Source organism: Polypterus senegalus, chromosome 2 (assembly GCF_016835505.1).
Source record: "Polypterus senegalus isolate Bchr_013 chromosome 2, ASM1683550v1, whole genome shotgun sequence".
NCBI lineage: Eukaryota > Metazoa > Chordata > Cladistia > Polypteriformes > Polypteridae > Polypterus > Polypterus senegalus.
This window is the reverse complement of record NC_053155.1, coordinates 45936040-45953826: the sequence shown is the minus strand read 5'-3', so window position 1 is coordinate 45953826 and position 17787 is coordinate 45936040. Positions and strand designations below refer to the sequence as shown.

Sequence of the window (17787 nt, the reverse complement as noted above, 5' to 3'; positions counted from 1 at the left end):
TTTTGTTTAGCTGTTTCTCATCTTTTTTTTTACCAGCCCTACTAAGTACCTTGACTCTGAGAATGTGTTGACATTAACATATTATATAAAGTACCATTAGAGTGATCTTCCTTGTGCTTCTTTTATCAACTGATCCACCCAAGCAACTGGCTAATGTCAAAGTCTAAAGCACTTCTAAAATTAAATTTTTTAAGAAATAGAGTGAATGTGCTTGTGAAATAGGTAACATCACTATTATTGACTAGCTATAGGAATAGATTGTCATTTCGAAAATTGTCTTGAATTTATACTTAACACAATGTCTGTATTTCCATTTAGTGAGTGCTCAATTTCCTCTTTCATTCATCCTCACTTGTCAACTTTGCTAATTACAGGATGCTGAATGTTAAAGATTGAAATTGTGGGTGCGGCAGGGTAAGCTGCAGATGTCCAGTGAGTGTTCCTGACCTCTCTGAATACATACACACTGCAGATTTTTTCCCCCCACTCTTATAAAACACCTTTTTTTTTTAAATAACAGTCATGTTAATGTTTGGTACTTATTTCAATACAGACATAAAATTTGTACTTGATTTGAAAGTTTATCAACTGCACATTCTCCTTTCTTTGCTTGGCTGCGTGAGTTAAAAAGAACCTGAACTTTCATAGGTTTAAGTCGTAGTTTCAGTCAAAACAGTGTATACAATTATGGCAGTATTTACTAAAAACAATATTGTGATATGATTATTTAAGTATACAACCTGTTCCTAATGTCTACTAGGTTGCGTCTGTCTGTTTTATAGTAACTGTAAGCTTGTGGAGCATATTCAGGATCAATGTTTGTACTTTTGCTCATATTGGGTTTGGCTTGCACTGCACCTGCTGTGCACAAACAGTGTTAGTAGGGGCAGATGTAATATGGTAAAACAAATTGGGTCACTTGAACGATAGTTTTCAAAGTTATTTGGCAGTGTGTTTTCAGGGTTCACTTGACAATGATAGCATTGCCTAATAACAATATTTATATTAATTAATTTTGACATGGCGGATCCATTCACAACGTTTTTCTTGCCCTTTAAAGAGGAAATAGTTTTTTTGCTTTAATTAATAAATCTTTATTGCATTTTGTAAGCAAGATGGGCAAAACCTTTCAATCCCATACTGAAATTCTAGTTATGGGCAGCAGGCAACGTTGGAAAAGTTCATGTTGTATGAGGAAAGACCCAAGCCTGGATGAGGAGTCGCTTCATTGTAGTGTTAAGTTAAATTTTATTAATTTTATTTTTTTCCCCATTCTAACCTATTAAACAAAATTGTGCACATAATTTCATCAGCACTAGTTTGGACTTTGAATTTCTTTGGTGTTGGATTATAACCATGCCTCCATTGTTTCTACTGTTGCTTGAACTTTCAAGTTACAGTAATGTATTCAAGTTGCATTCTCGTTTAAGATGCTTTTCAAGTTTCTCTCAGTCCAGATTCCTTGCACAAAATTTATTCTTATTGAATTATGCCACAAATGTATAACGAATGCTTTAATTCTTAATTCAAATTTCTTCATTATGGCCTTTGATTCTTCATTACAATTTGCTCCATGATGACAAAATGCTAACAACAGAATAAAATGTTGCCTTTCATTAGCATTCTATCACTGTTGAATTATATTGTGTGTCACATGGCTGTGGTGCGTACAGAAGACTGGTAATAGTACAGAAACATGGGGTGGGGCAGAGTTGAACAAAGTATTTTGGTGGTAATTGGCCATATGCAAATATGATCCCTTTTGTCAGATAACGGTAAAATACTGTTAAAAAAATGCCAGTATTAAAAGCAAGGTTGTTTTGCTAACTTTAAACAAAGTGGTAGTAAAATGAATGTAAACTTTCTGCAAATAAAAATTAGTCTGTCTTTCAGCAGTTTCTTTTTTAATTTTGGAACAATAATTCACATAATGAATGGATATCAACCATAGATAAATTGCATTTTTTCACAAAAATATTGTTGAGGGTTTATTTTGACATTCATAATTTTTGCTTCATAGTAAAAAATTATCGTGGTCAAAAGGAAAGCTGACATTTACTTTCAGTGCAGAAAATTCTGAAATTCTGGTACAGAACCATAATAAAATGTGTTTTTTCTGTACATTTCCAGTACCAATATATCATGCAACCTCATCGCTAATCTATCTAGTACATTTTTTTTATGCGTGATGTGTTTTTTTTTTTTTGTAAAATAAAGGAGCATTTTGTGAGTTGCCTTTTGATATTTTTCCATTTAGAAAAAATGTTTTTCTTTTTATAATCAAATTTGAACAGTACATTTAAAACATAAAAGTAATATTCCCTTTTAAGGTTATTGATCATCATGATCTGTAGCCTCTGTGGTATCCACTAGATGTTGTCCCTTCTGTTCTGCTAATTTTCTTTCATAACACTGTGATCAAGCAAGATAAGGCTGGATCAGGTTTTGAAAGTTCTTCCCTAGTGAATGTGTGCACACTCCAGTAGACTAGTGCACTGCCAGTAGTGTTTAGAAAGTAAGTAAATGGGCGATTTGTTTTGCTCTCCATTTTCTTTTATTTACAGTAACTTATTTTAGTCTTGAATGTAATCACTCACTAGTATAATGACAGATAATAATGTGATACTATATGTGTGAGCATATGTTTAGTTTTCCATGTCTTTGAAAACATTTTTTCTAATATTTCTCAATGGTATTGGCACATATGATATGGAGTCCATGGCAATACATGATTGGCTGTGGGTTTACATGAGCATGCATCACTTGAGGGTTGACTGGGGTGCTTGGCTGATCATGCCAAGGTGTGGTTCCTCATTCACACCTCGGGCAGACAGAGTACCACACTTGCACCCAGTCAGGCAGAATAATGGGGAGCCTGCATACAAGAGGGGGGAAACAAAGGATCAACAGAGAAAGAGAGAACCAACATTGGGTGCTGAAACAGAACTTGGCAGCGTGTCAGCCAGTAGGTGAGTGAGAAGCAGCGTGATTGTTAGCTCTGCAGAAGGGCGAAGGATCAGTGCTCTAGGCGCAGATTGTTCCTATTGATATTTTAGAGGAGCGGGGAGTCATGGCAATGGGATCCCCCTCAGGTATCAGAGGTATGCCAAGAGAGCAAAAAGGATGACGGCAAGGACGACCATTCCCAAGCAGGCTGCCAGACATGACTAGAAGCTGCCAAAATGGGGATCAGTGCAGCGGTCCATAGCTGCTATAGTCTCTGCCTGCTAAGAGAGCTATGGGTGAAACCAGGAGATGGAGAGGGAGTTGTGCTAGGTATGACACGGAATAGCGGAAGAACATCATGGACCTGATGACTGTGTTTTATTGTGGTTTTATCCAGAGATTATTTGAGTTTTAAATCCCAGATATCACTGTTTTTATTGGATTCTTTATTTATTGTTGAAGAGTTTTTATGCACTGCACTTCTTGCAATTTTGTTTGATTTTTAAAAATATAAAATGGATTTGGATGTAAATGTCAGTAGGCTTTGCACACTAGGAACCAAGTTACCAGAAATTTTCCGTAATTATTTACAACTCTGATGCTGAACTTTCTGATCATAAAATAGTTTATTACAATACCAACTGATGAGAAGAATTAGTACATTTTTCAGAATTAAGGTATTTAAAGGTTCCTCTAGAGTGCCTCTTTCTCTTGCACTATTTGGCTGAAAAACTAATTAACACATTGTTATCTCATAACAAACTTAATGTTTGAGTTTGGTATTTTTCCTTTGAGCCATTTTAGCTGTAGACCATCCTCAAGAAACTGTGACACTCGCACACACACGTACAGTATATATGTACACACACACACACACACACACACACACACACAAACACACACATCCATCATCGAGCTATCAGTGTTTTTGATATCGAGTGACCCTGAAACGTCAATCTGTCGAAAACCAGAGATCAAAATTTTTGAGGAATGTAAAGCTTTCGCTCCTCCCCAATAGACGGTAGGTTATGGCGGGGGAGGGTGCAAAGCAAAAACACGGACTACTTGCACCAACCCCTTGCTAAATGTGTGTGTCTCCTCATTTGCCCGGCTCATCTTGGTATGTTAATGTTGACAGTTACGGGTTCGAGAGGCTCCTGGAAGATCCAGGGTGTATTGAGCTAACCTTTAGCATCAAGGCACATTAAAAACATAACCTTGACTTTTGTAATGAGCTGTAATCAAGTGTTAAATCTTTTTGGAGAAGAGATATGACCAGCATTAAGTAATAATTTTTGTGCTTTGCTTTTTCAGCGTAGAGATTGGAGAAAGTGTGCGGGGTGAAGATGTGTACATCGTGCAGAGTGGCTGTGGAGAAATCAATGACAACTTAATGGAACTTCTAATCATGATCAATGCCTGCAAAATTGCATCTTCCTCTAGGGTGACGGCAGTAATTCCCTGCTTTCCCTATGCCAGACAAGACAAGAAGGACAAGGTAATGATTACTATTATTGAAAAGCTCCCAGTAAGTACAGACGCTACAGTATAGGAGTGAAGTTTCACAAAATTATGACACCTATGTATTTACTAATTTTTGAATTATTCATTTTCCTGGTCCCAGCTGAACTGGCTTTACTCTGAAATACTATAAAAGTTAGGTTAACTGTATCCTTTTGTCATACAAAAAAAGAAAAATCAATAGAAAAGTACCTGCTGTTGTCTGCGTGTGGTGATTTGGCTCCTTGTGAGCCAGTTTAGTTGAAATTAAGTACCTTTTGCTTCTCAAGTACGTTTGCCTGGAAAGTTCATTTTTTGTAAGATACCTTGAATTGAGCATACTGTATACATTTTTTAAATATGAAAAATTTTCCAATTAAAAAACAATGACACATTTGGTAATATTTTAAATTGTAAAATAACAGTTTAAGTAACTAATTGTAATTTACTTTGAAAGAGGTTATCATTTTGGTTTTCATCTTTTACTCATCTGATAGCTATTCAAAACTGCAAACAGATACCCAGTAAAACTTGAAATACCAGAAGCTGTGGCTTGTGCAAACCTAATCAAGACAACATCAACTTTGCTACTCCTTAGAGTGGCAACAGGTATTTAAATAATCATAACCATTAAAGTAAAAAATGTATGGAAGGAAAGCAAAAAAGTTGCTTGTAAAGAAGTGACTTGAAGAGAAAAGGAACTCCTTAAGTGTGGCTCTTTAATCCATTATGCATGCAGTAAACAAACATGTTTCTATTATTTATGCTGTACTAAAAACACAATTTAGGCTGTGTTATCTGCATATTATAATTATTCAATATTTAACTGACACATGAATTTACAAGCAAGGCCTCACAGTGACCTGTTGTCCATCATGGTCAATACGATTTCAAGCAATAAGTTTAGCTTTTGACGTACATTTTAATTCTCCGTTGCATACTGTCAAACATTTTGTTCAAGAAATATGATAATTAGCCATAAAGTTTCCTCAACCAACAACTAGCAATTGTATATCAATTAGTATAATTTTTATTTTGAGTTTGTTGTCTATGAAGGCTATTCCAATCACCATGTCTCTTTGGGCTCAGTTTTGAAGTACATGATACTGTAAAATGCTATTTAACAACGTGTACTCTACTAATATACATTATTATATTACATTATCACTGTTACTTATAATTTGACTCACAGTTACTAAAAAAATTTTAAATGTTGATTTCTGGTGTTTTAAGTAGATGAACAAATTTAAAAATGCATCTGAATTTTATACCATTTGTATATTGTTTAACTGTATATAATGTTTGAAGTTTGTATAAAAGTAATAGATTTTAGGACAATGTGCACAGTTTCCTAGTGTTGATGTCCTAGGCCTCCTGGCAATCTGGTTCTGTGTTACCTCCAGACCATGCCCATCCTTTATGTAACAATTGAGTCTGTCGTGTGTCTCCACTGGTCATTTTGTGACACTGATAGCTTGGCTACAAATTTACATTTTGTAATTTTCCAGTCCTTGTGTCACAACTGCTACACATTTTCCATAGCAGCTATTAATTCTGATTTCATTTTGATCTTTTGAGAAAAACTGAAAACAGTTTCTTCAGACTTTTTATATTCACAATCATAAATACATAATTTACAGCACATCTTCTTAAATACACTCCCATAACTTTTATATTCTTTAAACATTATTCTCAAACAGATTTTATGTATTTTGTTTTTTCTTCTATTTAGGTGTTTATCTGCATGCTTTATACATAAAAATGAAGACTTTTTTTGAAAAATGCATTTTCATGTACAGAGCATTTTTGTTTAGTGCTGTTTGAAACCCTGTTACATTGAAGGGCATTTTAAACCTACAGTCCCAAATTAGTTATAACCCTTAGCCTAAAAAGTATTTCGCAACTTGCTTCCAGGTTAAAATTCAACCATCCTGTGCAGAATTACTATGTTAAATTTGTTTGAACTTATTGCTGGGGTCATTTTTAATGGGCCCAGTTAATGACTCGCTGCATTCTTTGCTTTTTCCTTTGCCTGCTTTATCAAATAACAAAGTGTAACAGTTCTAGCTAAATGATTGGAAAGAAAGATATTTTACTGAATCTGCATTATGATACCATGAATTGTACTAAAATGAAGAACACAATCATACTATTAGGAAATATTGTTATACTCAATATTTGCTATATTGCAATATTTCAATTCTGAAACTACCAAATTCCAACCTCTGACTGGGAATCCATCTTTTCGTTGTATAGAAAATATCAATAAACATTTCCTACACATTCCTTTTAGCAGCATAGTGTCAGTAGTTGTGTAAAGTCCTTAAAGGATGGGAGGATGCATATGAGAACATTAGTGCAAATTGTGAGCATACAGTGGGTACGGAAAGTATTCAGACCCCCTTCAATTTTTCACTCTTTGTTATATTACAGCCATTTGCTAAAATCCATCCATCCATCCATTACCTAACCCGCTGAATCCGAATACAGGGTCACGGGGGTCTGCTGGAGCCAATCCCAGCCAACACAGGGCACAAGGCAGGAACCAATCCTGGGCAGGGTGCCAACCCACCGCAGGACACACACAAACACACCCAGCACACACTAGGGCCAATTTAGAATCGCCAATCCACCTAACCTGCATGTCTTTGGATTGTGGGAGGAAACCCACGCAGACACAGAACATGCAAACTCCACGCAGGGAGGACCCGGGAAGTGAACCCGGGTCTCCTAACTGCGAGGCAGCAGCGCTACCACTGCGCCACCGTGCCGCCCCCATTTGCTAAAATCATTTATATTAATTTTTCCCCTCATTAATGTACACACAGCACCCCATATTGACAGACAAAAAAAAAGAATTTTTGAAATTGTTGCAGATTTATTAAAAAAGAAAAACTGAAATATCACATGGTCCTAAGTATTCAGACCCTTTGCTCAGTATTTAGTAGAACCACCCTTTTGAGCTAATACAGCCATGAGTCTTCTTGGGAAAGATGCAACAAGTTTTTCACACCTGGATTTGGGGATCCTTTGCCATTCCTCCTTGCAGATCCTCTCCAGTTCTGTCAGGTTGGATGGTAAAAATTGGTAGACAGCCATTTTTAGGTCTCTCCAGAGTTGCTCAATTGGGTTTAAGTCAGGGCTCTGGCTGGGCCATTCAAGAACAGTCACAGAGTTGTTGTGAAGCCACTCCTTCATTCTTTTAGCTGTGTGCTTAGGGTCATTGTCTTGTTGTAAGGTAAACCTTCGGCCCAGTCTGAGGTCCTTAGCACTCTGGAGAAGGTTTTTGTCCAGGATGTTCCTGTACTTGGCCGCATTCATCTTTCACTCGATTCTAACCAGTCGTACTGTCCCTGCAGCTGAAAAACACCCCCACAGCATGATGCTGCCATCGCCATGCTTCACTGTGGGGACTGTATTGGACAAGTGATGAGCAGTGCCTGGTTGTCTTCACACATACCGCTTAGAATTAAGGCCAAAAAGTTATATATTGGTCTCATCAGACCAGAGAATCTTATTTCTCACCATCTCAGAGTCCTTCAGGTGTCTTTTAGCAAACTCCATGCGGGCTGTCATGTGTCTTGCACTGAGGAGAGGCTTCTGACAGGCCACTCTGCCATAAAGCCCTGACTGGTGGAGGGCTGCAGTGATGGTTGACTTTCTACAACTTTCTCCCATCTCCTGACTGCATGGAGCTCAGCCAAAGTGATCTTTGGGTTCTTCTTTACCTCTCTCACCAAGGCTCTTCTCCCCCGGTAGCTCTTCTAGGAAGGGTTCTGGTCGTCCCAAACATCTTCCATTTAAGGATTATGGAGGCCACTGTGCTCTTGGGAACCTTAAGTGCAGCAGAAAATTTTTTGTAACCTTGGCCAGATCTGTGCCTTGCCACAATTCTGTCTCTGAGCTCTTCAGGCAGTTCCTTTGACCTCATGATTCTCATTTGCTCTGACATGCATTGTGAGCTGTAAGGTCATATAGACAGGTGTGTGGCTTTCCTAATCAAGTCCAATCAGTATAATCAAACACAGCTGGACTCAAATGAAGGTGATCTCAAGGATGATCAGAAGAAATGGAAAGCACCTGAGTTAAATATGAGTGTCACAGCAAAGGGTCTGAATACTTAGGACCATGTGATATTTCAGTTTTTCTTTTTTTAATAAATCTGCAACAATTTCAAAAATTCTTTTTATCTGTCAATATGGGGTGCTGTGTGTACATTAATGAGGAAAAAAATTAATTTAAATGATTTTAGCAAATGGCTGCAATATAACAGAGTGAAAAATTGAAGGGGGTCTGAATACTTTCCATACCCACTGTATATTACTCATTTGAACTAGGACTCCAGTACTTTGAAGCAGTACCCACTACATTACTTGACATCATCTGCGTTTTTAAAATAAAAATGAGTTTGAGCCATGAAGCATTTCTGTTGAGTTAAAAATTTACAAGTGTGAATTAAGGATGTTGCATTGAAATCAGAATAATAAGTATATTGAAAGTTTTTGACTTCAGAGTTTAAAATATGTATACAGTATTCAACTTTTCATTGACACATATTATACTATTGGACTTTTATGCCGACTACATGACTTTTTAAGCTATACAGCATACCTATGTTCACACATCACTTATTAGAGCAGTGTTTACCACCCATTTGGAGTGTCAAATTTTATTGCCATTGATGACATTGTTAGATTCTCTAGTGTGATAATGAATCTTTTAGCATTTCAAACACAGATTTCTAGTGGAACTTAATGGTAATCTCTTGTCAACCTACGTGTCAGCTGAAACAGCTTTTCAGCACAGTGATGCATATAACGTTCCTAGACCCAATTTATTCTTCATGTAAGATTAATTTTGACTGATCTGGAAAAAGCTGTGCTCTACTTCTGCCAGTTATAAATATTTATTTTATGCACTGAGGAGACATATGATGCCTAAATGTATCTTGTCGCCCCAAAGCTATTCCCCCGCATGCTATCCTGCTAAACAATAGTTAAGCGCGCTCCAGATGCATTGGAGTGCTCAAAACGACAAGAAAGATCTCTCTTTACTTCAACTCTCATTCAGCTTACACACTTATTTCCTTCAAGCCAGCCAACAACTACACCTGGTCAATGCTGCAATGATAGTGCATGACGAAGAGCAAAATGACAAGATGGAGAGAGAGACAATTCATGGGATGAAAAAAGAGGCCACACAATAACACAGATCATATATAATAACGAGAGATGAACTTGCAACAAGTGACGAAAACGGCAATGTCAGTGCCTCCTCACAGTTTACCAGTGTTGACTTAGCACCCTCATTCAGGCTTAACATTCAAGAAAGCTACCCCAATATAGGATCTAAAATCAAATGCTCAAATCCAATGTCATCATGGCTCTTACTTGATCATATGCTAAATCCTTGGAATTTGTGCTTGAGGGGGCCCACCAAGTTTAAACACATTGCTCTCTGAGTGCAAATGTGGAATATGAGAATGAGTCACAGGGGCCCAATTTATGTAAGAGATTTTTAACACATTGTATTGTCATCTGTGGCAGCACTGGTAGAATTGTCCCTGCAAGTTACAAAAGGACTAATGACTATTCTTTCACTGTCACTTTGTATGACAGTGTAAACAGCTGCACAAGATTCGCATTTATCACTTGGATGTCAGGATTTTGTTTTTTTTTATTGTGTGTTTAAAGTAATCTGCACATTTATTATGTGCACATTATGTAATTTTGTATAATTGGTAATTGTATTCTACTAGTAAACATATTGCAGAACACTGTGTCTGTACTCAATGAAGAGTGCTCTACATATATAAACTGAAGTATAAATCACTTTCCTCCTACTGATCATGACAGTGGTGCCTAAGATGCTACAAATCCATGTGGGCAAAAAAGAAAAAGTCATTTACTCTTTAAAAAAGAAAAAGATGTGGAGTGTGTTTGCGTGTGTTTGTTTCTTCAGACATTTTTGATTAACAAGTACATACAGTATACCTCATACATACTTGAACATTAAGCTACCAGTTTTTTTTTTTTACCTTTAACAGATTTCAACAAATATAATTCTGATTTGAAACCTGATCAGAGCATACATAGTTATTTTCCTGTTGTTGATGTGCAAGATGTTAATATTCAATTTTATTGGAAACTTGAAAAAAAAAACATGAAAAGTCAGTTTTGCGTAATGTGATAATATTCCCAACATGAAAGAGGATAGCTAGTTGTTCACTGAGGTATAGTGTGTCTGCCAAGAATGATTAATAAAGGTGGTGATCATTTACTTCCATTTATTTAATCTATTGCATAGAATAATGCAAATGCTTTTTAATATTTAATGATTATTTTAGAGACTGAATGCTTTTTTTGGGTGGTGTAATACTGTAATCCAGATTATTTATTATTGTTTTTTCATTCATGAGTACCTTGCAGTGAACTTGTTTACCCTTGAAACTAAACTAACTGTGCACCCCACTGTACTTGCACATGGCAAGCAGAGAGATGAGGCTGCTTCCAGCTTTCACTGGCATGTTGTGAACATCCTATGTTCAGCATCTACCTCAGTTACTATAGGAATATTTTTAATTAAGCAAAGCATTTAATGCATTCAAGTAAAAACGCATTAATACAAGATGTCAGATTGGTAAGGTTGTACTTGTTGCTGCTTTGTCCCCAATAGTTAAGTTACCCAAGTATACTCTTGCAGTGGCTTGACATGTATTTGGTACATTTACTTGAATCATGTCATTAAATACTCCAGTTTCAGTTTCACAATGCCTGGCATTGTAATATTTCTTTTAAAATAATTTCTAATTAAATTTTTAAATAACTTTTACAAATGCATATAAATATAAACATTAACGTATTTTGTATAAGAAAACACCAACAAAAGCATGCTCATGCTTTTCATGTTCATACCTTTCAGTTGGCCAACATTTCTAAAAGTCCTTTTTTTGCATTGGTCTTAATTGATATTCTAATTTTCTGAGATACTGAATTTGGGACTTTCATTAGTTGTCAGTTATAATCATCAAAATTAAAAGAAATAAACATTTGAAATACATCAGTCTGTGTGTGATGAATGAATCTAATATACAAGTTTAACTTTTTGAATGGAATTACTGAAATAAATCAACTTTGTCATGATATTCTAATTTTATGACCGGCACCTGTATTTAATGGGACTGCCTTCTTAGTTACATTGTTGTTTAAATGAACCCATTATTTGTTGCAAAGTGGTAAAACATTAAAAGCTACACTGCTTATTGAAATTAAAACAAGAATGAATTAATATCCATCCATCCATTATCCAACCCGCTATATCCTAACTACAGGGTCACGGAGGTCTTCTGGAGCCAATTCCAGCCAACACAGGGCGCAAGGCAAGAAACAAACCCCTGGGCAGGGTGCCAGCCCACTGCAGAATGTATTAATATATCACATTTAAATTTATTATGCCATTCATCCAATTGCTGTTTTTTGTCAGAGAGAGATAAAAGCTAAAGGTATAGAAATAAAGAAAAGTTAAAAAAGGGAGTGGGCCATAATATTAAAGTCATCAGTTTTAATTAGATCAATACTAGTAACCCTAAAGTAGTGCAAAGATGTTTATAGTAATGTAATGCATAAGAAAAAGCCTCACTTCAAGACATTCTAGGATCAACTGTGGTGGGCTCCTGTTCTCATGTACTAGGAAAAACTTAAACCACCAGCCAAAGTAGTGAATAGAAAGAAAGCCCCTTGTCCGTTCTGATTATAAATCGTGACAATATTTGTAAATTATAAAATAATAAGGAATAACTTGTATTAAATAGATTTGGCTGATGCCTTTATCCAAGGCGACATGCAACATTTATAATTCAATTGGTTACATTTCTTTTGGTTTTCCTGATGAAGCACGGGCAGGTCATATTAAATGAACTTTATCCCTTATGGCAGGCGGCTGGGTGTGGTACCCAGCCGGTACACCCAAGAGGACCGGAGGAGGGCTTGCGCCTCCTCCAGACCACAAGGGGGCAACTGCCCTGGTTGCATTGGGGACCACGGGTGCAGAGCTTGGAATCTCAACCCTATAGGGGCCCGTGGTCACTGCCAGGGGGCGCCCTGGTGCCTGGTGAGCCCTGGACCTCCGCACTTCCGCCACACCTGGAAGTGCTCGGGGGAAGAAGACCGGTGACACCCGGAGTGCTTCCGGGTACGCAGCCGGTGCTTCCGCCTCACAGGGGAGTGTCGGTAAAAGGTTACTGGAAGACACCTGGAGCACATCCAGGTGGCTATAAAAGGAGCCACCTCCCTCCATTTGATGACTGGAGTCGGGCGGAAGGGGGACAATAGTCTTGCTGGAGAGGAGTTGAGGCAGCCTGAAGAAGAGAGGCACTGAGGAGAGAGGCCTGGACTTTGGGAGATTGGTGATGGAGCACTTGGTTGTGCACCTGAACTTGTAAATGTATTGTAAACTAGCAAAATACTTGTGCTTCGCAGCGGAAAAGTAGTGTGTTAAAGAAGTTATGAAAAAGAAAAGGAAACATTTTAAAAATAACGTAACATAATTGTCAATGTAATTGTTTTGTGACTGTTATGAGTGTTGCTGTCATCAAGGATTTGATTATCATTATTTCTTTCAACCAGGTACGTATTTGGAGGATGTGTTGTGCTCAAGTTACATTCCATGCTTGTCTAGTCTATCCTTGACCATCTCATCTTCGTTGTCAACAGTTGTAAAGATAACAGGTTTCATTCATCGAAGTGATCACTACCCAAATCGGTACTCGTGAATCTAAGATGTTTAACAGGCATTCCCGGTATTAAGTTGTGGATTTGCCTGCGAATATTTAGTGGCAGAGTGTCTCTGAACGTAATTTAAATTTAAGCTTTACACCTCGCTTTCCTATTGATATGTCTACAAAGGCTTGTTCAGTTTCAGAGGGGTTTTCCTTCCCTACTGCATCAATAAGCAGCTTGTCTTCCTCTTTATCTGAGACATCACACACTGCATGCACGGGTTTACCTTTCCCAGTCCTGCAAAGTCAGTTCACGTGAACCGCTCGGAGTACATACATCAAAGGTTCTCAGCTGTGCTTGTGCTATCTCGTGCGATCTTGCGATGTCCACGGCTTTATTTAATGTTAGCTCAGACCCGGCACTTAAAAGTTTCTCTCGCACTTTCGCTGAGTTTGTGCCAAATACTAGTCTATCCCTGACCATCTCATCTTCATTTGCATAAGCACAGTCCTTCACCCGGGAATATTTAGCGGCAGCGTGTCTATTGGATTACTGTTGATGGACGGCCTTATATGGACAGGCACTCAATTACGTGGGAGGTGTGATGATGGGGGATGCAACTCCACTCTCACGGCGACCGAGCTGCAGGCTATGGCCGTATATATGTACAGTGCATCCGGAAAGTATTTACAGCGCATCACTTTTTCCACATTTTGTTATGTTACAGCCTTATTCCAAAATGGATTAAATTCATTTTTTTTCCTCAGGATTCTACACACAACACCCCACATGAAAAAAGTTTACTTGAGGTTTTGGCAAATTTTATTAAAAATAAAAAAACTGAGAAAGCACATGTACATAAGTATTCACAACCTTTGCTCAATATTTTGTCGATGCACCTTTGGCAGCAATTACAGCCTCAAGTCTTTTTGAATATGATGCCACAAGCTTGGCACACCTATCCTTGGCCAGTTTCGCCCATTCCTCTTTGCAGCACCTCTCAAACTCCATCAGGTTGGATGGGAAGCGTCGGTGCACAGCCATTTTAAGATCTCTCCAGAGATGTTTAATCGGATTTAAGCCTGGGCTCTGGCTGGGCCACTCAAGGACATTCACAGAGTTGTCCTGAAGCCACTCCTTTCATATCTTGGCTGTGTGCTTAGGGTCGTTGTCCTGCTGAAAGACGAACCGTCGCCCCAGTCTGAGGTCAAGAGTGCTCTGGAGCAGGTTTTCATCCAGGATGTCTCTGTACATTGCTGCAGTCATTTTTCCCTTTATCCTGACTAGTCTCCCAGTTCCTCCTGCTGAAAAAGATCCCCACAACATGATGCTGCCACCACCATGCTTCACTGTAAGGATGGCATTGGCCTGGTGATGAGTGGTGCCTGCTTTCCTCCAAACGTGATGCCTGGCATTCACACCAAAGAGTTCAATCTTTGTCTCATCAGACCAGAGAATTTTGTTTCTCATGGTCTGAGAGTCCTTCAGGCACCTTTTGGCAAACTCCAGGAGGGCTGCCATGTGCCTTTTACTAAGGAGTGGCTTCCGTCTGCCCACTCTACCATACAGGCCTGATTGGTGGATTGCTGCAGAGATGGTTGTCCTTCTGGAAGATTCTCCTCTCTCCACAGAGGACCTCTGGAGCTCTGACAGAGTGACCATCGGGTTCTTAGTCACCTCCCTGACTAAGGCCCTTCTCCCCCGATCGCTCAGTTTAGATGGCCGGCCAGCTCTAGGAAGAGTCCTGGTGGTTTTGAACTTCTTCCACTTATGGATGATGGAGGCCACTGTGCTCATTGGGACCTTCAAAGGAGCAGACATTTTTCTGTAACCTTCCCCAGATTTGTGCCTCAAGACAATCCTGTCTCGGAGATCTAAATACAATTCCTTTGACTTCATGCTTGGTTTGTGCTCTGACATGAACTGTCAACTGTGGGACCTTCTATAGACAGGTGTGTGCCTTTCCAAATCGTGTCCAATCAACTGAATTTACCACAGGTGGACTCTAATTAAGCTGCAAAAACATCTCAAGAATGATCAGGGGAAACAGGATGCACCTCAGCTCAATTTTGAGCTTCATGGCAAAGGCTGTGAATACTTATGTACATGTGCTTTCTCAGTTTTTTTATTTTTAATAAATTTGCAAAAACCATTATGGGGTGTTGTGTGTAGAATTCTGAGGAAAAAAATGAATTTAATGCATTTTGGAATAAGGCTGTAACATAACAAAATGTGGAAAAGGTTATGCGCTGTGAATACTTTCCAGATGCACTGTATGTATGTAGGTTCCAGTTATGACCGTTATGCGTAGAATTTCGAAACAAAACCTGGTTAACTTTTGTAAGTAAGCTGTAAGGAATGAGCCTTCTACCTACACAAGAAGTTGGAGAATTAGTCATGAGTCAGTCAGTCAGTCATTGAGGGCTTTGCCTTTTATTAGTATAGATAAATGCATGCGTTGGGTGCTAGAACAGTGTCTGTCTGTCTGTGTCCGGGGCTCGTTCCACACCCTTTATTACAATTATAGCCCATTATTTTCCTGTCTAGTAGAATATTAAAAATAAAAAATGTTTTGTAGTTGAGGATATGCTGGTGAAATAGAAACATTATCAGAATGGTTAAGTCTGGTCTACTACTCGTTACAATGTTTTTTTATACAGATACTTGTGGTTACATTCAATGCATAAAATGTGGAGTGTGATGAGTGAACTTCTGTAAGATACATTTATCCAAAGTTGTATCAATTAAATTTGACACTGTTACTTATGTTTTCCAAATCGCTTGTTTGCATTGATTGCTTCTAAAGGTCATGGGTGCAGTAGACTGCACTTGTGTGAATAACAGAAGTGGCAAGTTAATTAGAGAATCAATTAAGTAAAATACAAATAATACAAATAATTCTGTAGCATCAGAGCACAGATCATTTCTTTTAAGTGACACGGACCAGTCATATTTTGCAATTAGACATTCTCATGAAGGCATACTCCTTGAGCAGGAGTGACACTGGTACATCACACCAGTGGCAGAAGCTGCAGCTTTGTTTTTGGTTATGAAATGTGCAGTATACATTTACTTACTCCAAGTGTTCTGTTTAAGCAATGAAAAAGTAAGTTATTTTCTTTAGTATAATTTTCAATTACTTCTGAAAGCGTTTTCATATTGCTATCGAATATGAACATTGACAAATTTGTTGGTACCCCTACAGCTCTCATTGAAAAAATGCTGTATATCTCTTGAAGAATGGTAAAATAAAAATCATTTGTCCCTTATATAGTATACCTGCATCCCTTTGGTATGTCGTTGAGTAAAGCAAAGCAAGTTTAAAAAGAGATAAAGTATTCCTTATTTTACAAAGAGATTCTAAAATGCCGTGGGAATATTTGTTGGTACCACTAGAAACTATCATAAATAATTGGATGAGAGTGACTTTTTTTTCCAAACTAGCTTTTTTTAATTAATGCTACACATGTTAACAATTCAACAGAACTGGTCACTGCTGTTTGGTATCATTGTGAGACCCACACGGATCACAGACCAGAGAAAGCAAAGTTATCTGAGATCATCCAAAAGAAATTACAGAGAAGCATATTAAAGGCAAAAGCTATAAGACCATGCAGCTTGATGTGCCTGTGATGCAAGTGCTGTTATTAAGAAGTTTAAGGTTCATGAAACTGTAGTCACCCTCCCTGGACTTTGCTACAAGAGGAAAATCATCCCCAGAATGAACAGAAGGACAGTGAGAATGGTAGACAAAAAGCCAAAGGCAACTTCCAAATAGACACAAGCTGAAGTGCAAGGTCAGGGTCCATTAGTGTGTGATCATGCCATCTAACTTTTTGAGTGACAGTGGACTGAATAGAAAAATACCCTGGAGGACCCCACTTTTGTGGGGGGACAGGGTGGGCATAGAAAGGCCACATGGAAATTTGCTACAATCCATATTGACAAGCCACAATGCTTGTGGGAGAATGTCCTGCAGACAGATGAGACAGAACTGGAGCTTTTTTGGCAAGTCGCATTAGCTCTTTGTCCACAGATGCAAAAGTGAAGCTTTCAAAGAAAAGTGAATGATTCCTACAGTGGCTCCGTTATGTTTTTCGGGCTGCTTTGCTGCGTCAGGTTCAGGGTACCTTGAGTCTGTGCAGGGAGCAGTGAAATCTCAAGGCTATCAAGGCATTCTGAAGTGAAATGTTCTGCCCAGTGTCGGAATGCTTTGTCTCAGTCACAGATCTTGGATCTTCCAACAGGATAATGACCCAAAACACACAGCTACAAGCACCCAAGAATGACTAAGAACAAAACAACTATTCGGAATGCCTTTTGACCCCGGTTTTAATTGTTGTTGAAAATATGTGGGAAGAACTGAAACGTGCAGATTGGAGAAGATACCCTTCAAACCTGACAAAGCTGGAGCAGTTTGATCAGGATGAGTGGACCATACAATCTGTTAATGGGTTCAGAAGTCTCCCTGAATTGAGAGCTCTCTGAATCGGTTGTTTGCATTGTTTGCCTCTAAAGGTTGTGCAACAAAATTATTACGTTACAGGTCCCATCTTTTTATGTCTGCGAGATTTTCATTTTGTGTTATTGTTTAAATTATTCTGTTGAAACAAAACCCTAAAGT

At 38.2% G+C, this 17787-nt stretch overlaps 1 protein-coding gene across 1 annotated transcript in view; it reads left to right on the top strand.

Annotated features, from left to right (window-relative positions):
- The window catches only part of LOC120522879 (ribose-phosphate pyrophosphokinase 2), a 41036-nt gene that overhangs the window by 10537 nt on the left and 12712 nt on the right, over nucleotides 1–17787 (top strand). Inside the window, exon 2 of the mRNA XM_039743623.1 lies at nucleotides 4261–4444. Within this exon, the coding sequence (XP_039599557.1) occupies nucleotides 4261–4444 (184 nt within the window). The remainder of the gene's footprint in view (nucleotides 1–4260; nucleotides 4445–17787) is intronic.